Source organism: Oncorhynchus mykiss, chromosome 16 (assembly GCF_013265735.2).
Source record: "Oncorhynchus mykiss isolate Arlee chromosome 16, USDA_OmykA_1.1, whole genome shotgun sequence".
Lineage (NCBI taxonomy): Eukaryota > Metazoa > Chordata > Actinopteri > Salmoniformes > Salmonidae > Oncorhynchus > Oncorhynchus mykiss.
Genome location: NC_048580.1, coordinates 49,268,446 through 49,295,973, shown reverse-complemented (window position 1 = coordinate 49,295,973; position 27,528 = coordinate 49,268,446). Strand labels below are relative to the sequence as shown.

General features: G+C 41.9%; 1 protein-coding gene across 9 annotated transcripts in view; it reads right to left on the bottom strand.

The window, feature by feature from the left end:
- Positions 1-27,528, bottom strand: part of LOC110492183 (ankyrin repeat and SAM domain-containing protein 1A) — a 114,045-nt gene that overhangs the window by 78,422 nt on the left and 8,095 nt on the right. For 8 of the 9 annotated variants that reach the window (XM_036947136.1, XM_036947143.1, XM_036947144.1 and 5 more), the window contains exons 2-4: positions 5,366-5,446; positions 3,506-3,662; positions 2,457-2,522 (exon numbers count right to left, since the gene is read on the bottom strand). In XM_036947136.1, the coding sequence (XP_036803031.1) occupies positions 2,457-2,522; positions 3,506-3,662; positions 5,366-5,446 (304 nt within the window). The remainder of the gene's footprint in view (positions 1-2,456; positions 2,523-3,505; positions 3,663-5,365; positions 5,447-27,528) is intronic. The other variant, XM_036947140.1, reaches the window with a different exon arrangement.

Sequence of the window (27,528 nt, the reverse complement as noted above, 5' to 3'; positions counted from 1 at the left end):
AGTACCAGTCAAGTTTGGACACACCTACTCATTCAAGGGTTTGTCTTTATTTTTTTACAATTTTCTACATTGTAGAATAATAGTGAAGACATCAAAACTATGAAATAACACATATGGAATAATGTGTAACAGATGTGAAACGGCTAGCTTAGTTAGCGTGGGCGCTAAATAGCGTTTCAATCAGTGACGTCACTTGCTCTGAGACCTTGAAGTAGTAGTTCCCCTTGCTCTGCAAGGGCCGCGGCTTTTGTGGCGCGATGGGTAACGATGCTTCGAGGGTGACTGTTGATGTGTGCAGAAGGTCCCTAGTTCTCGCCCGGGTATGGGCGAGGGGACGGTCTAAATTTGTACTGTTACATTGGTGCCGTGACCCGGATTACTGGTTGCTGCGGAAAAAGGAGGAAGGTCAAAAGGGGGGTGAGTGTAACAGATGTGAAACGGCTAGCTTAGTTAGCGTGGGCGCTAAATAGCGTTTCAATCAGTGACGTCACTTGCTCTGAGACCTTGAAGTAGTAGTTCCCCTTGCTCTGCAAGGGCCGCGGCTTTTGTGGCGCGATGGGTAACGATGCTTCGAGGGTGACTGTTGATGTGTGCAGAAGGTCCCTAGTTCGCGCCCGGGTATGGGCGAGGGGACGGTCTAAATTTGTACTGTTACAAATGCAATAACCAAAAAAAGTATTTTATATTTTATATTCTTCAAACTAGACACCCTTTGCCTTTGACACCTTTGCACACTCTTGGCATTCTCTCAACCAGCTTCATGAGGTAGTCAGCTGGAATGCATTTCAATTAACAGGTGTGCCTTGTTAAAAGTAAGATTTGTGGAATTTCTTGCCTTCTTAATGCGTTTGAGCCAATCACTTGTGTTGTGACAAGGGGTGGTATTCAGAAGATAGCCCTATTTGGTAAAAGACCAAGTCCATATTATGGAAAGAACAGCTCAAATCAGCAAAGAGAAACGACAGTCCATCATTACTTTAAGACCTGGTCAGTCAATACGGAAAATTTCAAGAAATTTGAAAGTTTCTTCAAGTGCAGTCGCAAAAACCATCAAGCGCTATGACGAAACTCGCTCTCATGAGGACTGCCACAGGAAAGGAAGACCCAGAGTTACTTCTGCTGCAGAGGATAAGTTCATAAGAGTTACCAACCTCAGAAATTGCAGCCCAAATAGATGCTTCAGAGATTTTAAGTAACAGACATCTCAACATCAACTGTTCAGAGGAGACTGTGAATCAGGCCTTCATGGTCGAATTGCTGCAAAGAAACCACTACTAAAGAACACCAATAAGAAGAGACTTGCTTGGGCCAAGAACCATTAGAAATGGACATTAGACTGGTAGAAATCTGTCCTTTAGCCTCATTAGTCCAAATTTGATATTTTGGGTTCCTACCGCAGAGTTTGGAGAGTGAACGGATGATCTCTGCATGTGTGTTTCCCACTGTGAAACATGGAGGAGGTGTGAAGGCACACTTAACCAGCATGGCTACCATAGCATTCTGCAGCAATACGCCATTCCATTTGGTTTGCGCTTAGTGGGACTATCATTTGTTTTCCATCAGGACAATGACCCCAAACACACCTTCAGGCTGTGTAGGGCCTATTTGACCAAGGAGAGTGATGGAGTGCTGCATCAGTTGACCTGGCCTCCCCAATCACCCAACCTCAACCCAATTGAGATGGTTTGGGAGGAGTTTGACCGCAGAGTGAAGGAAAAGCAGCCAACAAGTGCTCAGCATATGTGGGAACTCCTTCAAGACTGTTGGAAAGCATTCCCCCATGAAGCTGGTTGAGAGAATGCCAAGAGTGTGCAAAGCGGTCTTCAAGACAAAGGGTGGCTACTTTGAAGAATCTAAAATATATTTTGATATGTTTTGGGTTACTACATGATTCCATGGGTTATGTCGTAGTTTTGATGTCTTCACTATTATTCAATGTAGAAAATAGTAAAAAATAAAGAAAAACCCTTGAATGAGTAAGTGTGTCTGAACTTTTGACTGGTACTGTAAATCAAATCCACCCGTTTTCAAGTCCATTTGCTAATTTTTCATGCCTTTGACATGCGGTAATGATCAAAATGATTGTAATAGCCTACAGTTTGTTGACATTTTGGTTTTAATTATTGTGATAGGCTCATGTTTTACCGGTACGACGTACCCCCACTATTTATTTTGCTGGGATGCCGTACCGCCTTACCCCTGCCAGAAGGTGAAATTATCTAGAGAAAGAACCCCAAGAAATCAAAAGATATGTGCCCAGAAAAAGTAAAAAAAGTCAGTGTTCTGTTCTCTTATCTTTGATAAACAGACCGGCAGTACAAGCTCAGCATCAAACCCAAGCATCAAACCCAAGCATGGCGAACAGCTGGTGCGCAACTAGCTGTGTGCATACTTTGGAAGCAGGAAAGCACATAATAGGGCAGTCTGTCGGTCTGTCTGTCTATCTGGGTACACACCTTGGCATTAATATGCAGGTCAAATGGCCCACAGCGTTTCAACTCTTTGTGCTCTACAGAGGAGCTCTAGGAGGGAAGATAGATGAGGCAATGGTTTTTCACTCACATACAGGCAATGAATGACAGTCAGTTGCAAAAATGTATCAAAATAAATGAACAGAAATATGAACAAAGTTGAGTTAATGAATGAACAGGTGTTTATGAACAGGCATAGTGTTGAAGAGAAATGACACGAAATGTGATGGCAATGGATCAAAGAAATACATTAACATGGCTGCAAACTGGCAGTCTAATACACTCAAATGTCTCTGAAGTACTATTGGTAAGTACTACAGTGATGGTAAACTTTATGGCTATGATTTCATTTGTTCCATTGCCTCATAATGGGTCATTTCTTCCCAAATGGTAAAGATACTGAGATCACAGACAGGACAGGTTAAAGACTGAAGGTGCTGCTGGTGGTTATGCAGTTTGCCTGGTTTTAACAAATTACAACATAAACAGATCAATCAAGACACATTCACTTGGCTGGCGTCTAGTCGCTGCAACACAAATATTAGTGCATTTGAATTCATGCTGCAATGCAGTTAATGTGTATGGTCTTGCACTGAAAAAACAAGCTATGCCATACTGTATTCTACAAAATGCAATTCCCAAAGAAAGGCAAATGGTTTCGGCAAACCACAGACAGAGCGAGTTGAGTAAGATCGTCCACATTGTACTTAGTTGAAAATCAATTCTATAGAAAGGAGCTCAGCGAGGTCAAATGTGTAAATGAATGATGAGCTGTATAGGCCAGATCTCGCTCTTTAAAACTGCATGTGACTAACAGGAACAGGAAGTAACACTAGAGCACATTGTCTAGTTCGTGAGTTATGAAATGTTAACTGCACAGACCTGTTCCTTCCTTCTCATACACAGATCAGATTGATAAAAACATTTTTTTAAATATTGCTACTCTGAGCAGAGGAAGACTGATTCATTGAGGCGTGGGAAAGGGGAACATGGATAGTGAAAAGGGAGCTACAGGCAGTAGGGGGAAGTCAGACCTGCTCGTTGAGTTTGGGGTGTGAGGGGCCTTGGTGAATGAGTAGCCTGACGATCCTTTGGTCCCCCTTCCATGCGGCCAGGTGCAGGGGGTAGCAGCCCTTATTGTCAGCGATGTTGGTCAAGGCCTCGTTACGTAGCAGCGCCTCCACTACCTCACTGCGGATGGGACAAACGGGGTCAGAAGAGTTGTACATGTTCATTATGTAGGTGATGTTGACAGTAAACGGTGTCATTGTTAACCCCATAATTATAGCATTTCAGGGCTCAACACTAATGCTTGTCCTCTTGCCAGGGGCAAGTAAAACACATTGTGGGACAAGCAGATTATAGATTTATGTTGTCCAAATGAACATGTAAAAAAACGTGGATGCGCTGTGTTGCACACTGTCCTCCCAATCTCTGCAGAGTGCATCGGCAAATAATTGTTGTAGGCCTGCATTGACAGGCACGAGCGGTTTTTCAATCATGCAGTCACACGATGCGTTCTATATTTATTAAAGCGAGCCTGGGGGAGGTAAAATAATTATAAACATCAGACAAACATATTGTGTATTTCGGCTGGTTATCTTGCTGGTTATCTATTTAGGTATTAGCATGTATTCATCGTATTGTCATATCCAACGTCCGAAACAACTTCCCACAGTCACTTGTGTTCAACCACAAAATGGCCGTCACACAGTTGATACGGGTGTGCAGATGAAACTAATGCTGGATACTCCGGTTGTAAAACGCTCAAAACGGGGTGAAATAATTCTGGCACCATTGGAAAGCTGGGATTTTCCCCTATTCAATACTGGCCATGCAATTCTGACATTGTAAAAAATAAATAATCTTAGAATAGCCTATTTGACAAGTAACTCATATGCTGTCAAGATCTCCCCTGAAAAGGACATATTCTAGCCAAACAAAACAGGGAAACATGTCTTAGTTAGCTACCTTACTTTAAAGTCACCCACCTCAGCCATTTGATTCCTCGTTCATTGAATGAGGGAATGATTTTAGAGACAAAAAAAAGTATTGGGTTGTAACTGCAATGTTGCAGGGTGGCAAACCATCCTCCAGGAGAGCTACTGGGTGTGCAGGATTTTGCTCCAGCCCTGCACTAACACATTGTAAAGAATCACCTGCTTAAGAGTCCCTTGATAAGCTGACTCGATAAGCTGACTCGATAAGCTGACTCGATAAGCTGACTCGATAAGATCACCTTGATAAACTGACTCGATAAGCTCACCTTGATAAGCTGACTCGATAAGCTCACCTTGATAAGCTGACTCGATAAGCTCACCTTGATAAGCTGACTCGATAAGCTCACCTTGATAAGCTGACTCGATAAGCTCACCTTGATAAGCTGACTCGATAAGCTCACCTTGATAAGCTGACTCGATAAGCTCACCTTGATAAGCTGACTCGGATATGTTTAAGCGGGTTTGGGTCAAAAGCCTGCAGACCCAGTAGCTCTCCAGATGAAGGGTTGACAACATACATTTTATACAGTAGCCTATTAGCACAGTATTTTACTTTGTGGGGTGACTTGCTCAAGGCCACAACGGCTTGTCAATACCGGTGATAATAATTAATTGTAATTTGGGGAGTGGTTCCTTGCTGAAACAATTTTTCAGTCACCGTTTTGGCCCATGGTGTTACAGATTTGTTTTACATTGTTGGACAAGTGAGCTTTCAGACAAGTAAGTAAGTAAATAAATAAATAAATAAATAAATCTGTCCTACTTGCCCAATGGACCAGTGAAAGAAAAAGCTCATGTCAAGCCCTGCATTTCACACAGGGTGGCCCCAACTCACACCAATGGCAATCAATCTAAACTCCCATTACAAAAGAACAGGACTCGCTATAGACCGACCTGTGTCCATTTAGGGCAGCATGGTGTAGAGGAGTGTATCCAGTGCTGTCCACACAGTTTACATTAGGACCCCTCCAGATACTGTGGAGAGAAAGAGGGAATATTAGATCATGTAACAAAGGTCACTGTATAATTCAGGTGAGGGAAGAGTTGAATTACTCCTTTCAGGAATGAGGAGTTTTTCAGGATAAAAATAATTCCAAAACGGAGCTAAGCACAGGCAAAATCCTAGAGGAAAACCTTGTTCAGTCTGCTTTCCACCAGACACTGGGAGATGAATTCACCTATCAGCAGGACAAGAACCTAAAACACAAAGCCAAATCTACACTGGAGTTGCTTATCAATAAGACAGTGAATGTTCCTGAGTGTCCGAGTTGCAGTTTTGACTCATGGCAAGACTTGAAAATGGTTGTCTTGCAATGATCGACAACCAATTTGACAGAGCATGAATAATGTTTTAAAGAATGGGAAAATATTGTAATATTGCAAAGTTCTTAGAGACTTACCCAGAAAGACTCACAGCTGTAATCACAGCATAAGGTGATTCTAACATGCATTGACTTAGGAGTGTGAATGCTTATGTAAATTAGATTATTTTGTCTACCACGGCTAGAAGAGATCTCAGTGACTTTGAAAGAGGGGTCTCAAAGGAGCATAGGGGTTTTAAGGGTGTGTGTGTGTGTGTGTGTCTGTCTGTCTGTCAGTCACCAGATCAACCCAATTAAACACTTAAGAGAGATTCTGGAGCGGCGCCTGAGACAGCATTTTCCACCACCATCAACAAAACACTAAAACATGGAATTTCTCGTGGAAGAATGGTGTGGCATTCCTCCAAAACAGTTCCAGACACTTGTGGAATCTATGCCAAGGCGCATTGAAGATGTTCTGGCGGTCCAATGCCCTATTAAGACACGATGTTAGTGGTTCCTTTACTTTGCCCGTTACCTGTACGATCCACAATGTTATCTCCCTGCTGAATGAGATCTGAGTGTATTCCCACACAGCCAGAGGGAGGGCCTATACAGGGCTAGAAATACTAGGTGGGTGTGGCTGAACAAAACTGATAACGTCCCAGGCCTAGGCTGTATTGTTGTGTGCCGTGGTTCACAGTAGAGGTCGACCGATTAGGATTTTTCAACGCCGATACCGATTATTGGAGGACCAAAAAAGCGGATACGGATTAATCGGCTGATTTTTTTTTATGTATTTGTAATAATGACAATTACAACAATACTGAATGAACACTTATTTTATCTTAATATAATACATCAATAAAATCAATTTAGCCTCAAATAAATAATTAAACATGTTCAATTTGGTTTAAATAATGCAAAAGCAAAGTGTTGGAGAAGAACGTAAAAGTCCAATATGTGCCATGTAAGAAAGCTAACGTTTCAGTTCCTTGCTCAGAACATGAGAACATATGAAAGCTGGTGGTTCCTTTTAACATGAGTCTTCAATATTCCCAGGTAAGAAGTTTTAGGTTGTAGTTATTATAGGAATTATAGGACTATTTCCCTCTATACCATTTGTATTTCATTAACCTTTGACTATTGGATGTTCTTATAGGCACTTTAGTATTGCCAGTGTAACAGTATAACTTCCATCCCTCTCCTCGCTCCTCCCTGGGCTCGAACCAGCAACACAACGACAACAGCCACCCTCGAAGCAGTGTTACCCATGCAGAGCAAGGGGAACCACCACTCCAAGTCTCAGAGCGAGTGACGTTTGAAACGCTATTAGCGCGCACCTCGCTAACTAGCCAGCCATTTCACATTGGTTACACCAGTATCATCTCGGGAGTTGATAGGCTTGAAGTCATAAACAGCACAATGCTTGATGCACAACGAAGAGCTGCTGGCAAAACACACGAAAGTGCTGTTTGTATAAATGCTTACGAGCCTGCTGCTGCCTACCACCGCTCAGTCAGACACTTGTATGCTCAGTCAGATTATATGCAACGCAGGACACACTAGATAAACTAGTAATATCATCAACCATGTGGAGTTAACTAGTGATTATGATTGATTGATTGTTTTTTATGAGATAAGTTTAATGCTAGCTAGCAACTTACCTTGGCTTACTGCATTCACGTAACAGGCAGTCAGTCTCCTTGTGGAGTGCAACAAGAGGCAGGTGGTTATAGCGTTGGACTAATTAACTGTACGGTTGCAAGAAAATCTGTCGTTCTGCCCCTGAACGAGGCAGTTAACCCACCGTTCCTAGGCCGTCATTGAAAATAAGAATGTGTTATTCACTGACTTGCCTAGTTAAATAAAGATTAAATAAAGGTGTAAAAAAAAAAAAAGATGTCCAATTGTTATGAAAACTTGAAATCGCCCCTAATTAAATTGGCCATTCCGATTAATTGGTCGACCTCTAGTTCACAGCCTAGCTCAGCCCAGTCCAGCTCAAACCCAGGTGGGAGGCGTTCCCTAAGGAATTGTACCACAGGACTGAGGGAGAGGGAAAGGGAAAGGAATGAGGAAGCATGGGCCAAGCCAGCAGCACTCAGCAGTAGAGGAGGGAGGGGGTTGGTACAGTATGTACACACAAAAACTAACACAGCAGGAGGGCAGCCAGGTTGGTGTCACAGGTCAGTGTCCACCAAGCACATAGCCCAGCCACACCCACAAAGCCCCCTTTACATCAACAAACATACAAGTGCAAACCATACCGAGTTCCTCATGATTGCCTAAAGCAAACATAGGCCTATCAGGAAGGAGTATCTTAATAGTATCTTAATTCAGTCATTACCTGCATAGCCCTGGAAAACACTACTATATCATAATAAAACATCTCTGTTCAGCCTCAGTGCAGTGGAATAGCCAGTTATCCAATATTTGTGCAACACAATCTGAAAATTACCTCATTTCGGTATGTTCATAATTAGTCCATTAACGGCATTATCAACCCACCCTTTGATCACTTTGTCCCCCGCCACTGCATCAAATGTGGTTAGAGAGCTTTTATTGAAGGGTCTGGGCTGGGGGGTATACAGGCTTAAATGGTATATAGCTGTAGATCTGTCATCCACTTAAAACTGAACTCAGCGGTCAGCTGAGATGGTTTGTTTATTTTAATCAGCGGATAGCGAGACAGAGAGAGTAGTTAAACAGGCAAATGGAAGCCAGGGTCCTGGGAGGATAGAATGCCATGCCAGCATCGGGCCTACAGTACCACTGGGATGTGACTGCACAGTGAGAACATTCTAAATGAACCATGTGAAAAGACCATTCCAGCACAGCACTGGAAAAACAATGGTCTGAGAGGAGAGACGGGATGGCTCACATGAAGAGAAATGAGAAGGAGATGGCTCACAAGAAGACAGCACGCTGAAGTGGAACCTAGAGAGGGATTGTATCAAGAATAGGGATGATGATGATGCTGCTGCTCCACACTAACATTTAATCTAACATTTGACCCAGATTAAAAGGGAAACAGAATTCACACAACATTAATCCATATCATACATGCGCACATAACCTGAAAAAGTAACTGAGGGCACGCAACACACACTTTACAGTGCTGACATTAATCTCAGACAGGTCTTACGAATGGGGCGATGATGGTGACAACATGATGACATGATGACATGACCATTGCCTGTGGAGAGGAGGGGGGCACAAGGCAGTAGGAGGGCACAGACAACAGGAAGCCCCCCTTCATCCCTTCACAGCTCCACACTGGCATCGCTCTGGCAATGAGTCCCTCTCTTTTTTGTCACTTGGCGCTTTTGCTCCCTAAAATAAATATCCCATAATAACTCTGAGAGCAGTCTGCAACAACACAGTCGAAGAAGTCTCATTAAATACGTGTCTCTCCATTCTATCCTCCAGAACAAGCTCTGCACCAGGAAGTAGAGAATCTTTAGATGAGCCCTTCCCTCTATAGTGTTACATCAGCAGTCCTTACCATTGCCTAATCAACCCCAATTGCAGGCATATATGGACCTATAGGCCTGCTACAAGCATCTCACAGTCAGCAGGAGAGGAAGATATCAGTGGCACAGTCTGCGGCACAGGCTAGTGCTATACTAGCAGAGGGAGCAAGGAGGATATAGAGGGATTTCAGAAAGTATTCATACCCCTTGACTTATTCCACATTGTGTTGTGTTACAGCCTGAACTCAAAACGTATTACATGCATTTTTCAACCATCTACACACAATACCCCATAATAACAAAGTGAAAACATGTTGAGAGAAAGTTGTATATTTTTGGAAATGAAATACAGAAATCCCCTTTACATAAGTATTCACACCCCTGAGTCAATACATTGTATAAGCATCTTTGGCAGCAATTACAAGTGTGACTTTTTCGGGGTAAGTCTCTAAGAGCGTTCCACACCTGGATTGTGTAACATTTGACCACTATTCTTTTAAAAAGTATTCAAGCTCTGTCAAATGTTTTGTTGATCATTACTAAACAACCATTTTCAGGTCTTGCCATAGATTATCAAGTAGATTTAAGTCAAAACTGTAACTCAGCCAGTCAGGAACATTCAGTCTTCTTGGTATGCAACTCCAATGTAGATTGTGTTATTGTCCTGCTGAAAGGTGAATTAATCTCCCAGTGTTTGGTTTTCCTCTAGGATTTTGCCTGTGCTTAGCTCCATTACGTTTATTTTTTTATCCTGAAAAACTCCCCAATCCTTAATGATTACAAGCACACACAAAACATGATGCAGCCACCATTATGCTTGAAAATATGGCGTGGTACCGACTAATGTGTTGTATTGGATTTGCCCCAACTATAACACTTTGTATTCAGGACAGTATTACTTCAGTGGCTTATTGCAAAGAGGAGTATTTTTTATTCTATACAGGCTTACTTCTTTTCACTCCATCAGTTAGGTTAGTATTGTGGAGTAACTAATGTTTTTGATCTCCTACCACAGCTATTAAACTCTGTTTTAAAGTCACCATTGGCCTGAGTGGTTTCCTATTTCTCCGGCAACGGCGTTAGGAAGGATGCCTGTATCTTTGTAGTGACAGAGTGTATTGATACACCATCCAAAGTGTAATTAATAATTTCACAATGATCAAAGGGGTATTCAATGTATTTTTATTTTATCTACCAATAGGTGCCCTTATTTGCTAGGCATTGGAAAACCTTACTGGTCTTTGTGGTTTAAACTGTTTTTGAAATTCATTGCTATACTGGAGGGACCTTACATATGTGTGGAGTACAGAGATGATGTAGTCATTCAAAAATCCTGTTAAACACTTATTTCATACAGAGGGAGTCCATGCAACTAAAAATTATTTAGGCTTACTATAACAAAGGGGTTGAATACTTATTGGCTCAAGACATTTCAGCTTAAAATTTTAAATATATAAAAATTTCTAATAGGGCTGTCCGTCCACGAGTAAAGAAAATGTTGGTCAACCAAGAGTCGACTGTTCTTTCAAACAATCGATTGGTAGACATTTTAAAATGTGTATTTCCCCATATATTTACACAACCTATGTGTTTTTAAAATATCAACTAGCCTATATGTAGGCTAATGAGTTGTTTTATGCTTTAAGCACACTGAGATTAAGACACTCAAATGACTCAAGAGAGAGAAAGAAATCAAGATAACCAGAAGAAAAAACCTGTTCCCGACCCTCCTCCTCCCCCTTGCTGCTGGCCTTTGCAGATTCTGCCATTATCCTCCTGAAGCTGCCAGTAATAGGCTACACTACGGGTCAGCAACCTTTTCCATTTGGAGTGCCAAATTATCTCACCATTTCTACCGATCTGCGTGCCAGTTATGTTTTTTATGTGCACATTTTCGTGGAAGTTTCATTTCATTTATAATAAAGTATTAGTATCTCAAAATCATCATCATGTGGTTTATAAAAATTCTAAAAGTAACTTCTATTGCCATTACCAACTATGTAGGCTAAAATAGCCTTCATAAATCCAACAAATAAAAACATTGCAGCCTGCGAGTAGAAAATATCTTGATAAAAATAAATATCCCATAAATCACATTGGCTATGCATGGCCTCTCTGCAAGGAACGTGAAACATTGTATCAACTATCAACATGGTCGGCATGAAGCTCTCGCTAGCAAACTTGCAACATTGTATAAAATATTCTGGGCACTCAGAGTTTCCCCAAGCTCCAGACAGAAACAGCTGTAGACTATTTGCGCAAGGGATAAGAAGTAAATCAGGAAGGCCTATTTTACAACGTTCCCACACAAGTGTGGCCTAGGTTGTGCGGTCCGCAAATAACGTGTCCATTCTCACAATGAGAACGGTAAAAGTCTGTAATAATAATAATATATTCAATGCATTAAGAGAAATGACCTTAACCAAACAAACATTGTAGATTAGAACAGTAAATGTACTACTGGTAATACTAGTGTGCCATCCCCGCGGCCTCCGCAACGGATTAGTCCACTGTGACAGGCGTGAATCAGACGGGTGTCTCGTGTGCCATAAAAAAATGTATATATTTGCGACTGCTGGAATAATCAAATCTCGGTCGACCAACAGCCTATCGACCAAACAATTGACCAGTTGACTAAATGGGGGTCAGCCATAATTTCTAAAAACATAATTTCACTTTGACATTACGGGGTATTGTGTGTAGGACAGTGACAAAGAAAATCAACATTTATCCCATTTTAAATTAAGGCTGTAACACAAAAATGTGTAAAAAGTCAAGGGGTGTGAATACTTTCTGAAGGCACTTATAGTGGGGAAGTATATTCTTCTGCCAAGGGTAATAAATCCCCTAGAGCGCCAACGCAAATCCCTCCAGACCAGCACCCCCAAGCACCTCAGCTAAGTAGTGAGGAGTACTGCACAGGACACTGGACTTGCACATTTCCAGTTTCTTGCCCACTGAACATAATACGCACAAAAACCTAGCGGAAGAAAAAACTAAAATGTCAGCTCGCTAGTTGCTGTCCCAGATAATAAAATATTTTATATAACAGATTACTGCAAAAAATGAATAACCATTAGAAAAATGCTCTGGTCTTGTTGTACTGCCTGCATGATTACATACAGTTTATGCAAGGTCTGACTGCAAGCATGAAAGGCTGTTATAGAATGCAGGACAGACACTGACTGGAAGCAGTTTGAAATATAGCCTAAAATGTGGCAGAAAGAGGCCCTTCTACCGCACCTCGAAGTGTAAGGCTCACCACCTCCCCTGAGCATCTTAACAGGGGCATGAGTCAGTGCTAGTGGCACTTGACAATACACTTCATCCCCTTATAGCTAGAGCGATTCAGAACCAACTGGACTGAGGGAAAGTCAGAGCTTAAAGAAGCAAGGCGGGGGGGACAAAATGGAGTTGATTAGGTTGGAGTGGGGAGGGGTATGATGCATGGCAACTGACTTAAGAATTCCTCTTTGAAAGGAAAGAGCTAATCCCTAATATCCCTGAGGGAATATCAGCTTGATGAGGATGAAGTCTGAAAGAGATTCTGGGGGCTTTAATGCCGCGTTGCACAAAGCTTGGCCAGTAAAAGGACGAATGATAATAATACCATTCCTCTCACTCTCTCTTACATTCTTTGTGTTTAAGGAGAAGACTGATGAAGCTGCTCATGGATGCCCAAGACGTCTTCACGGACCCCCTTCTCTGCCTTTATCCTCTGTGTCACTCTCCCAAAAACTCTGACGGAAATCCCTTTTTAGCCTCTGTTGCTGCCCTCTTCTTGCCATTTGTCTTTGTCTCTTTGGGATCCACTACGGCAGCATCTACAGTACTATGAGCCAAACAACCCTGTGGTTTTCAAGTTAGTAGCTACGTCAAAACAACTCCATTTCAACAGTATTACAACATGACAAGGTGAAATGGAGCAGTGGAAGGGGAAAGCAGCAGTCCTGGGACTTTAGGGACCTGATTGCTGTGCCGCTGGGTGGAAAGACCAGGTGAGGCTGAGCCCCACTGTCAAATAAACAGATTTGTCCTCAGGCCAATTAAGCAGTGCGACCACACAGCTAGGGATTAGCGGTGTAGCAGTACCCAAGGGCAGGCTGTCCAGTGGTGCCTGGCGCATAGCGGGGGCACTGCCAGGGCAATTGGGTTTAATTAAGCGGAGGGATGGCTGCTGGTTGGGCATTGAGACCAGATTTGCCAAACAGTAGCTCAGCAAGCCTCTCAGAGACAGTGTCCACTACCTGTACTGTACAGTCTCCAGTCCCCATGAGAGAGACTGGCACTTCTCTACCTGCCAATGTCCTAGCTCCCACAGTGGATTATACTGAATCACATTGACTTAATGATGTCAGAGCTGTAGTGTACAGCAGCGTGAGGTAAGACTGACAACTGCGCATGTCAGGGCTGAGTCGTTCCATGTCATTTCAACAAGCCATGACACCCACCATCTCAGATTGGTCTGAAACGGTTTCTGTGGTTAGAAACAGGTGATCGGCATTACAGAAACATTTTGTTGAAATAAAATGTTATCTTGGAGAAATTAAGCTAATTGATTGCAGCCAAAATTAGCCATTTAAATTTACAGGATTCAGATAATAATAGTATGTAACATTCGATTTGGACCAAACTTCTTCCTACCAATTAGTAAAACCCCAAGAAATGATCAAAAGCCACGCACGGACCCCCCTCACACAGGGCTCTAAAGTGTGACCATTTTAGTCGCATATGTTACTAAATATTTTGCTGTGCAACTTGACGTTTTATATTAGGAGCACCAGTGCAACTATATATATAAAAAACATCACCTATAATAATTGTTGTAATGATTAGGCTTCCCTGTACTGTTGTTCCCGAGTGCACTAGAGAAAATGGTCTCCGCCTTTAAAAAAAAAAAATTCCTCAGACTAACCTATTAATATTCAAGCCATTATTGAAGGGTCTGTCCAGCACAGCGATAGAGCGAGCGATAGAGCGGAGCGAACGATAGAGCGAGCGAGAGACGATGGGACCACTGAGCACCATGGCTATGGTGCACACATTTTCCACTTCTCAAAACATAGGCCTACTGCTAATAAAGTTAAAGATGCATTCAAATTAGTGCTGATTAGGGATGGGTACTGAAACCCGGTATTAAACGGGCCCAGGGGCTAAATAATGAAAGACCGTAGTATCGATAAGCTCTGACGTTATTGGTTCTGCTTTCCGTACTGGAGAACTTAAGAAAATAAATGTCCTATTTATTATTGCTATATAAATGTTATCTTGCACATTTTATCTCACCAACCATTTCTAATTTGCAATAAGATGAAGACATTTGTCTTTGATGCATTTTCACTATACCCAATCCAGAAGAGAGATCTCTCTGGCGGGGAGACTGTGACACACACACACATATCCTGCTCTTAATTAGTGACGATGGCAGAGCGAACTAAACGTTCAAAAGAGTCACCAGAGTCGATGCTGACAATGCTCGTTGCCACAAGTGCAACAAGACTTTTTCTTGTAAGGGCGGAAACACAAGCAATCTGTCCAAACATCTATCGAAAGCGCACAGATTTCGACTGCGTGGCTCGTAGCTCATCTCTCGTTGCCCGATCTACGTCAGGTATGTATGCTAGCAGCCTAGAGACCACACACAGAGTTAACCCAATTATGAGAACATGGGTTCCTGATCAAAAGGAACCATAAGCCAGCTGATTGTTTAGCTATGGGTGTGTTCACCCATTTAAAGATTATGCTACTTTTTTGTTAAAGTTGCAACCACAGTGAACCAACCCATTCCTCTCTAAAATACCGCTGGTCCAAGCCAAAGACAAGCCCAAAGCCCCTTCACAATGGCAGCTAGTGGGAGGATGACTGAGGAGAGGGTGAATGAGTGCCACCCAGCCGTGACCAAGTTCATAGTGAAAGGCCTACACTCCTTTGCAACAGTGGAGTCTAAGGGCTTTAGGTAACAGTCTGTCAGTATATACTGAGCTGTATACATTTTTTAGGATATAGTAGTATAAAAGGGTTGTATATTAGTCCCATCACTCCACAATTCAATACACAATAATGATAATTCAACACATGAAAACATTTTTTTACTGTAGGGAGATGAGCAAGGCACTCAACCCCAAATATACCCCTCCCTCCAGAAGTTACCTATAACACATTAATTCCTACCTGGTATGGTGTAGAAAAGGCCAATGTGACACCTAGGCTGAAGGACGTGCCAAAGCTGGCCATCACATCAGACGGGTGGACCAGCCTCTGTCAGGACCACTCTCTCGCTGTTACAGTGCACTACACAAGCCAGGGCAGTGTACAACAGAAGGTCCTCCTCATCAGGGCAGTGTAAAACAGAAGGTCCTCCACACCAGGGCAGTGTAAAACAGAAGGTCCTCCACACCAGGGCAGTGTAAAACAGAAGGTCCTCCACACCAGGGCAGTGTAAAACAGAAGGTCCTCCCCTCCACACCAGGGCAGTGTAAAACAGAAGGTCCTCCACACCAGGGCAGTGTACAAATCACAACTGGCGAAGTAGTGGCAGAGGAGATCTCAGACATTCTGGAAGAGTTTGAGATAGAGCCGAGCAAGATTGTAGCTGTGACTGTTGATAATGCTGGCAATATGGATGTTGCCATCAAGAGGCTACACATCCTAAAAATAGGATGCTTTGTACACACACTGAATCTGGCAGTGCAGAAAATCTACAAAATGACTTTCATTGATAAATGGGCAGCCTGAATCAGAGCAGTGGTCGTGTGGTTCAAGAGATCCTCGATGTCCAAAACAGTATTGAAGGAAAAGCTGCAGCTCCTTGGTAAGAAGCCAGTTCGATGTATTAAAGTGTTATTTTGAAATTCCCACATTTAACTATTTAATTCAATATTCAAGTGTGCGGTAATTAAATGTATGTTGTTTTTTGTTGTTGTTGTTGTTGTTGTTGTTTCAGGCCTTCCGCAACACTCACTCTTCCTTGATGTCAAGACCAGATGGAACTCTATCTAATGATAGAGATTCATGGAGCAGTATCCAGCGATCCAAGCAGCAGCCTTGGACCCACGCTGGTCCAGGACAATCTGGGCCGTCCGAAGGACGAGGACTTCCATGAGGCTGAGGAGTTTGTCCAGCTCATGAGAATCCTCTATACAGCCACACTGTGTGTGTCATGTGGACAAAATGCCACCTGTGGACAGATCATACCCATCCTCCAAAAACTGGAAGAGCACTTGCTTCACTGTGAAGCATGAAGATGCAAAATCTGTGGCAACAATCAAAGGTGTGGGAGAACCTCTCCGAGAGCTATCAGGATGAGGACTTTCAAGCCTTCCTGCATGCGGCCACAGCAATGGACCCCAGATTTAAAGGGAGGCCGGTGAGTGACGCCTTCCTCAGCCTGTCCCAGGTGGCAACTGTTGAGGCCAATGTGACAGGAGCAACACCAGGGCTGTCAGGAGCCGGAGCAGACAGACACAGAGCACCAGCAACAGGAGGAGGAGTCTGAAGGAGAAGGAGTGGAAATGGAGGAGACAGTCCCTCCATTGTACAAAACCAGGAGTGCCTTGGAGGACCTGTTCTCAGAGGAGGACAGGGAGCGAGGTTGACGATCCAACAGGACACCTCGTCCCTCACCCTCAGCGAGAGTGTTGACCTAGAGGTGGAGCTCTACGAAGGCCTGCCTCCCATCCCCATGGCTGAAGATCCTGTGATGTGGTGGTGGGAGAAGAGAGCTACTCTGCCCCTCCTCACAAACATTGCAACAAGCCACCTCTGTGCTCAAGCCTCCTCCACCCCTAGCGAGATGGTATTTTCGACTGCAGGGAACACAATAAGCCAGGAGAGGTTCCGACTTCTGCCAGAGAAGACAAATATGTTGATCTTTCTCCAGAGGAACTGTTAAGAACTGTTTGTCTTTTTGCAGCCTACCTGCATGCCCCACCCGTGTGTTTATTTCATTTGTTTTACATTTCCATCATCACAACATTAGTCTATAATAGTGATTTGTTTACATTTCCATCATCACAACATTAGTCTATAATAGTGATTTGTTTACATTTCCATCATCACAACATTAGTCTATAATAGTGATTTGTTTACATTTCCATCATCACAACATTAGTCTATAATAGTGATTTGTACAAAACATTGCTGTTTCTTTTGCTGTAAATTATTATTTATTTTACATTTCAGAAAATAAAGCAATGTTAATTCTGTTCTTAATTTGTTTTGTAAAAAATAAAAGAACCGATAAGAATACCGTTAAAAGTACATGATCGATAAGGAGTATCGGTAAGAGTAGTAATACCGTTAAAAGTACATGATCGATAAGCAGTATCGGTAAGAGTAGTAATACCGTTAAAAGTACATGATCGATAAGGAGTATCGGTAAGAGTAGTAATACCGTTAAAAGTACATGATCGATAAGGAGTATCGGTAAGAGTAGTAATACCGTTAAAAGTACATGATCGATAAGCAGTATCGGTAAGAGTAGTAATACCGTTAAAAGTACATGATCGATAAGGAGTATCGGTAAGAGTAGTAATACCGTTAAAAGTACATGATCGATAAGCAGTATCGGTAAGAGTAGTAATACCGTTAAAAGTACATGATCGATAAGGAGTATCGGTAAGAGTAGTAATACCGTTAAAAGTACATGGTCGATAAGCAGTATCGGTAAGAGTAGTAATACCGTTAAAAGTACATGGTCGATAAGGAGTATCGGTAAGAGTAGTAATACCGTTAAAATCTTAATGATACCCATCGCTATTCCTGATTGCAAAATGAAGTTCGCAAGCTCTGTGGCAAGCTCTGAAAGAATCAAGGTGAGTGGTGTTTTACTCAAACTTTTACTCCGCTAAACTTGGCGGTCGGCTAAACTTGGCGGTCGGCACTCTTGGCAGTCGGCACTCTTGGCAGTCGGCACTCTTGGCGGTCGGCACTCTTGGCGGTCGGCACTCTGCTCTTCCCAGTCTGTTAGATTTGCCGTTTTAAACTCTGTAAAACCTAATACGGATCACAAAAGCACAATCTTTCTGGATTAAAAAAAAAATGGTAATACCGTTGTAAAAATTCATATCAACCACAATACTCTATTCTTATGTTTCCTGTGCTTTATCTTCCTAACGACCCTTTCAGAAAAAAAACAAATCACATTCAAGTATTTTGAAGACAATTTATGCGAAAGAAATATCAACCCTCAAATTGAAAGTGATCAGCTTTGAATCTATTTGGGGGTTTTTTGTTGCGAGAGGGAGAGAGAGAGTAGGAATGAGAGGTGCATATGGGAGGTGCATCTCATATTTATAGAAAACCACAAGCCTGATGGAGAGGAGAGGTGTGTGTGAGTGAGTGAATGTTTAATTGTTTTTGTATTATGTATTCTGCATAAAATCGTCCTGAAACTGAGCACATACGACTTTGTATTGCTTTATATTAAATTAATGTGAAAAAAAATATTGCAAAATGTATCGCATAATTTCAGAAAAGCTGCAGGAAAAATCAAGCATTTTTGGCCAAAGAAATCACCCAAAACTGATTTACAATGATGGCCTACCCCAGCCAAACCCAGACGACGCTGGGCCAATTGTGCTCTGCCCTATGGGACTCCCAATCAAGTCCGGATGTGATACAGCCTGGATTCAAACCAGGGACTGTAATGACGCCTCTTTCACTGAGATGCAGTGCATTAGACCACTGTACCACTAGGGAGTCCTTCTCTAAAGGACAAGTGGATAAACAGGTTAATGTCAAGCTCTACATGTTTTTTGTTTTTTTAAACGTCTCATGGAATGTAGGCTACATTGAAAACCACACATTGGCTGCTACTGTAGGCTGAATGATAGAACAGCTACAGTGGCAAGAAAAGTATGTGGACCCTTTGGAATGACCTGGATTTCTGCAGAAATTTGTCAAAATGTGATCTGATCTTCATCTTAGTCACAGCAATAGACAAACACAGTCTGCTTAAACTAATAACACACAAATGACTGTATTTTTCTTGTCTATTTTGGACACATCATTTAAACAGTCACAGTGCAGGTTGGAAAAAGTATGTGAACCCCTAAGCTAATGACTTCTCCAAAAGCTAATTGGAGTCCGAAGTCAGCTAACCTGGAGTCCAATCAATGAGACGAGATTGGAGATGTTGTTTACAACTGCCCTGCCCTATAAAAAACACGCATAAAATGTGAGTTTGCTATTCACAAGAAGCATTGCCTGATGTGAACCATGCCTCGAACAAAAGAGATCTCAGAAGACATAAGATTAAGAATTGTTGACTTGCATAAAGCTGGAAAAGGTTACAAAAGTATCTCTAAAAGCCTTGATGTTCATCAGTCCACAGTAAGACAAATTGCCTATAAATGGAGAAAGTTCAGCACGGTTGCTACTCTCCTAGCCAACCAGCAAAGATAACTACAAGAACACAGTGCAGAATGCTCAATGAGGTTAAGAAGAATCCTAGAGTGTCAGCTAAAGACTTACAGAAATCTCTGGAACATGATAACATCTTTGTTGATGAGTCTACGATATGTAAAACACTAAACAAGAATGGTGTTCATGGGAGGACACCATGGAAGAAGCCACTGCTGTCCAAAAGAAAACCATTGCTACACGTCTGAAGTTCACAAAAGAGCACCTGGATGTTCCACAGCGCTTCTGGCAAAATATTCTGTGGACAGATGAAATTACAGTTGAGTTGTTTGGAAGGAACACACAACACCATGTGTGGAGGAAAGAAGGCACAGCACACCAACAACAAAACCTCATTCCAAGTATGGTGGAGGGAGCGTCATGGTTTGGGGCTGCTTTGCAGCCTCAGGACCTGGACAGCTTGCTATCATCGATGGAAAAATTCATTCAAGTTCATCAAGACATTTTGCAGGAGAATGTAAGGCTATCTGACTGCCAAAAACATTTGGTTGAATTTATTATTGCCGTCAAAGGAGGGTCAACCAGTTATTAAATCCAAGGGATCACATACCTTTCCACCATACACTGTGAATGTTTACACGGTGTGTTCAATAAAGACATGAAAACATATAATTGTTTGTGTGTTATTAGTTTAAGCAGACTGCGTTTGTCTATTGTTGTGACTTAGATGAAGATCAGGTCAAATTTTATGACCAATTTATGCAGAAATCCAGGTAATTCCAAAGGGTTCACATACTTTTTCTTGTCACTGTATTTCCATGTTAAAATGTTATGGGATGCATTTGCTCCATTGTTTTTGATGTTCAAGTTTACACTCAGCAGACCTGAAATCGCTCAGTGCCCCCCAAAAATTGAGGCAACATTGCATCCAAGTATGTTTTTATGTATTTGTAATACCTTCTCTGGTAGATGTTTTCTAAAGACATCTATTCCATCTGTGTGACAAAAAACAGAAACCTTTGCTTATTCCAAATTTGTAGGAGCAAAAATGGTAGAACATTTTAAATTTGTCTTAATTTCTCAAAAATATAGACTATTAGCTTTCATTTGACATGCTCCTATGAACTTCACATGTTGGTGGTCATTGGTCCTTATAGATGGAACATACCATTTATCCTGGAAAGCACACATTTCTTTACCACAATATTGCATACAGAAAATAAACGTCCAGAGCAAGAGCTAACAAAGCTCTCACTTAACAAGCAGTCCTAAAATCCCTCACAATTAGATTTTTAGATGTGAAGAAAATATATTTTGACAAGAGAGACATCCTTGGCCTAGAAATAGTAACCAACACCTTACAGTCGATAGGGAGTAGGAGCAAAATCCCTGCATATAATAGTTATGGACAGTGGCAGCCTGTCAGGTTTAGCTCATTAGCAATCAGTTAGTTGACAGCTTTAGCTAGTTGTTAATTCAGAATATTTTTTACCATCATTTCAGCCTGTGTGTATGGCTGTGTGGCATGATTGAGTCTTCATGGCACATGAACAGCTCTCAGTGAGCGTCTGTTTCACACAGCATCTGTGATGCAGCAGGAGGTGAGGATAAACTGCTTACGCCATACGCCGCTCTGACAGCAGAGCATGTTAATGGGCCAAAAGAAGACACACTGGTGCCAAAGAGATGGAAAAGAAAGATACAGAATTTGAAAGACAAGGAGGATCAGATGGTGTGAGAAAAGAATTCTTTCAGCATTTCCCTCAAACAGGCTGGCGTTTACCCCACACTGATTTCCCAACAGAAGCCATGGCAGTAACTGCACAGCACTGCCAATATCACCCTCTATGCTATATCCCAGGGGTACCCAACCTTTTCTAGAATGAGTGCTATTAAAAAAGTTTTTAAAAAGTGTCCCGAGCTATTTATTTCTCTCTAGCTTTCCAAAAAGGCACATTCGACTTTTCTCCCCTGCAACCTTTCCCCGAGTCTTTAGTGTAAAATAGAAAGTAGTGCTGGGGAACGTCTCTGCCAAGTTATTTTCAGGTCTCTCCAGAGATGTTAGATCGGGCTCAAGTCCGGGCTCTGGCTGGGCCACTCAAGGACATTCAGAGACTTGTCCTGAAGCCACTCCTGCGTTGTCTTGGCTGTGTGCTTAGGGTCTTTGTCCTGTTGGAAGGTGAACCTTCACCCCAGTCGGAGGTCCTGAGTGCTCTGAGGCAGATTTTCGTCAAGAATCTCTCTGTACTTTGCTCCGTTCATCTTTCCCTCGATCCTGACTAGTCTCCCAATCCCTGCCGCTGAAAAACACCTTCAATGCTGCAGAAATGTTTTGGTACCTGTCCCAGGATCTGTGCCTTGACACAATCCTGTCTCTGAGCTCTGCAGACAATTCCTTCAACCTCATGGCTTGGTTTTTGCTCTGACGTGAACGGTCAACTGTGTGACCTTATATAGACAGGTGTGTGCCTTTCCAAATCATGTTCAATCAATTGAATTTACCTGAGGTGGACTCTAATCAAGTTGTAGAAACATCAAGGATGATCAATGGAAACAGGATGCACCAGAGTTCAATTTTGAGTCTCATAGCAGAGGGTCTGAATACTTATGTAAATATATATATTTTTTAATTATACATTTGCTTACATTTTTAAAAACCTGTTTTCACTTTGTCATTATGGGGTATTGTGTGTAAATTGATGAGGAAAACAATTCAGTTAAGAATAAAGCTGTAATGTAACAAAATGTGGGGGAAAATGAAGGGGTCTGAATACTTTCCGAATGCACTGTACCTGCTCAAATAATGGTTAAGAATGAACACTAAAGGTTGCCCTATAAAACCAGGTGATTTTCCCCAAATTCTGTTTTATATTTATCCACATTAGGTTCCCAGTTTTATTTTTCCTGGCTTTAGATTTTTTGTTTTTCACTCAAAATTACAATTGCTCATAGAGAAACAACTAAATGAGATGTTTTGAGTCCATATCAATGCTTAAATCACATCAAAATACATTATATTTTTTAAAGTGTAGAACAAATTGGTTGTTGAGTGTGATATCTAATGTGCCAATCTAGCGATGGTTCTGTACTGCAGTACAGTATAATCTATACAAATCATATACAGTACTGCAAGCCTACTTTGACATTGAGGTGGCAGGTAGCCTAGTGGTTAGAGCGTTGGTCTAGTAAACAAAAGGTTGCTAGATCAAATCCCCGAGCTGACAAGGTAAAAATCTGTCATTCTACTCCTGAACAAGGCAGTTAACCCACTGTTCCTAGGCCGTCATTGAAAATAATAATTAGTTCTTAACTGACTTGCCTAGTTAAATAAAGGTAAAAAGAATTATGCCACTCCTGTGTTATAGTAGCTAGTAGTTTGCGGTCGAACGTGAAATTTGCATGTATTTTTAGAATTGTTTGATGAGCTACTGATAGGTGGGTGGTGATCAACCTGTTAGAGACCCCTGCTATATCCTCTACCGGCATTTTATTTGAAATAGCAAGCTGCTGTTTAGTTTCAGCTACAATCCACCCGTATGAACCAGGCAGCAGAAATTCCCAGTGATGCCAAGGACCCAAGGTTTCTCCTCATGTATCTCTGTGTTTCCTCTCTGCTCTGCTGCTAGATGTTGGCCACAGACACCACATAAGATGTACAGTGGGGCAAAAAAAAAGTATTTAGTCAGCCACCAATTGTGCAAGTTCTCCCACTTAAAAAGATGAGAGAGGCCTGTAATTTATCATAATAGGTACACTTCAACTATGACAGACAAAATGAGAAAAAAAATCCAGAAAATCATATTGTAGGATTTTTAATGAATGCATTTGCAAATTGTGGTGGAAAATAAGTATTTGGTCACCTACAAACAAGCAATATTTCTGGCTCTCACAGACCAGCCTCTTCTTTAAGAGGCTTCTCTGTCCTCCACTCATTACCTGTATTAATGGCACCTGTTTGAACTTGTTATCAGTATAAAATACACCTGTCCACAACCTTAAACAGTCACACTCCAAACTCCACTATGGCCAAGACCAAAGAGCTGTCAAAGGACACCAGAAACAAAATTGTAGACCTGCACCAGGCTGGGAAGACTGAATCTGCAATAGGTAAGCAGCCTGGTTTGAAGAAATCAACTGTGGGAGCAATTATTAGGAAATGGAAGACATACAAGACCACTGATAATCTTCCTCGATCTGGGGCTCCACGCAAGATCTCACCCCGTGGGGTCAAAATGATCACAAGAACGGGGAGCAAAAATCCCAGAACCACACGGGGGGACCTAGTGAATGACCTGCAGAGAGCTGGGACCAAAGTAACAAAGCCTACCATGAGTAACACACTACGCCGCCAGGGACTCAAATCCTGCAGTGCCAGACGTGTCCCCCTGCTTAAGCCAGTACATGTCCAGGCCCGTCTGAAGTTTGCTAGAGAGCATTTGGATGATCCAGAAGAAGATTGGGAGAATGTCATATGGTCAGATGAAACCAAAATATAACTTTTTGGTAAAAACTCAACTCGTCGTGTTTGGAGGACAAAGAATGCTGAGTTGCATCCAAAGAACACCATACCTACTGTGAAGCATGGGGGTGGAAACATCATGCTTTGGGGCTGTTTTTCTGCAAAGGGACCATGTCGACTGATCCGTGTAAAGGAAAGAATTAATGGGGCCATGTATCGTGAGATTTTGAGTGAAAATCTCCTTCCATCAGCAAGGGCATTGAAGATGAAACGTGGCTGGGTCTTTCAGCATGACAATGATCCCAAACACACCGCCCGGGCAACGAAGGAGTGGCTTCGTAAGACGCATTTCAAGGTCCTGGAGTGGCCTAGCCAGTCTCCAGATCTCAACCCCATAGAAAATCTTTGGAGGGAGTTGAAAGTCTGTGTTGCCCAGCAACAGCCCTAAAAACATCACTGCTCTAGAGGAGATCTGCATGGAGGAATGGGCCAAAATACCAGCAACAGTGTGTGAAAACCTTGTGAAGACTTACAGAAAACGTTTGACCTCTGTTATATACCCTTTGTTGGCAATGACAAAGTATTGAGATAAACTTTTGTTATTGACCAAATACTTATTTTCCACCATAATTTGCAAATAAATTCTTTAAAATTCCTACAATGTGATTTTCAGGATTTTTTTTTTGTCATTTTGTCTGTAATAGTTGAAGTGTACCTATGATGAAAATTACTGGCCTCTCATCTTTTTAAGTGGGAGAACTTGCACAATTGGTGGCTGACTAAATACTTTTTTGCCCCACTGTATGTTGTATGCACAGAGAGGTGTGGGGAGAGAGAAAAAGAGAGGTGGAGAGAAAGCGGTAGAAACAGATCCACAAAGAATTTGAAAACAAACCCAATTTTGATAAACTCCCATATCTACTGGGTGAAATACCAGTGTGCCATCATAACAGCAAGATTTGTGACCTGGTTCCACAAGAAAATGGCAACCTGTGAAGAAAAAACACCATTGTAAATACAACCCATATTTATGTTAATTTATTTCCACTGCTCTAATAACAGTGTATCTATCCATCAATGTTCACATCAATATGATAGTGGGAAGTGCAAATAGACTCTGGAGAATACAGATTAGCTTGGTTTGTTCAAGACAACCATTTTAGCACTAACATTTCATAATATAAACAGACTTCCTCAAACAAAATAAATGAGACTGAGCTTGGAAAAGCAAGAAAATGTCAGCAAAGCAGAAGTTAATATGTGCTAGGGCTTAAAATTGGTGGCCTGTGTGCATTTTATTGAGGACAATTATTTATCTCTCCTGACTTCAAGTAAAACATGTTTGAAGTCTGGGGGTTGGCTGTGGTCCCAGCAGGTGGGCAGGAGACCGCTGAGAGCAGCAGGGAGGGAGAAGGAGAGAGGGAGAGACACCAGGCCAGGGAGACCATAACTTCTGGGGCAGGAGCTCCCTTGTTGCCTGGGCTCAGAAACACGCCTGGATGAAAGTGTTACTGTATGTCTCTGGAACTAGTTATAAACGGACTTTATCAAATACTAATGGACACATTACGCCACACAAAACTCTGTCTCTCATATCAGGAGGACACACATTTTGTCCTCCAGTGCCACTGAGGTTATTCACTGTGAGGGGTGGAAGAAGGGTCATTCAAACAAACACATCGTAGTGGAGAGTTCATTAGAGGTGTCTGTTTCTCTAGTGAAATACCAGACTCACAGTCGAGAAGCGGGTCCCTTTTCTGTTTGTTTTAACACAGTAACCGCAGTGGGAACCTATAAATAACACTGGTTTCTGTCGGGATCCAAGTTCTTATCTGGAACTAATGTGCTGTATTTTTCTTGTCAAGATTAGCTTCTATTTCTGCCTTCTCATTTTGGGCAGAGAAAATAACAATGGAACAGTTGAGACTTGAAAGTGTTGTGTAATTGTCTTTCTGGAAACTACCCACCCAAATCGCAAAATCTAATTTGATAACTCAATTGGGGGAGGGTTCTATTCTGTTTAGGTCCCCAGTCCACAAAGATGATCATTTTAAGGCAAGGACTTAAGCTAGCCTGTTTCTTACATACAGTCCTATTCTTGTTTTTTTTTAAAGATGAACAGTGAGCACAATCAAAGTTATGCAGTGAAACAACCTGCAGTTGAAGTCGGAAGTTTGCATACACCTTAGCTAAATATATTTAAACTCAGTTTTTCACAATTCCTGACACTTAATCCTAGTAAAAGTTCCCTGTTTTAGGTCATTTAGGATCACCACTTTATTTTAAGAATGTGAAATGTTAGAATAATAGTAGAGAGAATGATTTATTTCAGCTTTTATTTATTTCATCACATTCCCAGTGGGTCAGAAGTTTACATATACTCAATTAGTATTTGGTAGAATTGCCTTTAAATTGTTTAACTTGGGTCAAACGTTTCAGGTAGCCTTCCACGATCTTCCCACAATAAGTTGGGTGCTCGCACACACCTTTTCAGTTCTGCCCACACATTTTCTATGGGATTGAGGCTTTGTGATGGTCACTCCAATACCTTGACTTTGCTGTCCTTAAGCTAACTTGCCACAACTTTGGAAGTATGCTTTGGGTCATTGTCCATTTGGAAGACCAAGCTTTAACTTCCTGACTGATGTCTTGAGATGTTGCTTCAATATATCCACATAACTGTCTTTCCTCATGATGCCATCTATTTTGTGAAGTGCACCAGTCCCTCTTGCAGAAAAGCACCCCCACAACATGATGCTGCCACCCCTGTGCTTCACAGTTGGGATGGTGTTCTTCGGCTTGCAAACCTCCTCCTTTTTCTTCCAAAACGATGGTCATTATGGCCAAACAGTTCTATTTTTGTTTCATCAAACCAGAGGACATTTCTCCAAAAAGTATGATCTTTGTCCCCATGTGCAGTTGCAAATCTTTGTCCCCATGTGCAGTTGCGGTTTTGGAGCAATGGCTTCTTCCTTGCTGAGCAGCCTATCAGGTTATGTCGATATAGGACTCGTTTAACTGTGGATATAGATACTTTTGTACACGTTTCCGCCAGCATCTTCACAAGGTCCTTTGCTGTTGTTCTTTGATTGATTTGCACTTTTCGCACCAAAGTACGTTCATCTCTAGGACACAGAACGCATCTCCTTCCTGAGCGATATGACGCCTGCATGGTCCCATGGTGTTTATATTTGCGTACTATTGTTTGTACAGATGAACGTGGTACCTTCAGGCGTTTGAAAATTGCCCTAAGGATGAACCAGACTTGTGGAGGTTTACAATTTTTTTTCTGAGGTCTTGGCTGATTTCTTTTGATTTTCCCATGATGTCAAGCAAAGAGGCAGTGAGTTTGAAGGTAGGCCTTGAAATAGACCTCCAATTGACTCAAATGATGTGAATTAGTCTATCAGAAGCTTCTAAAGCCATGACATTTCTGGAATTTTCCAAGCTGTTTAAAGG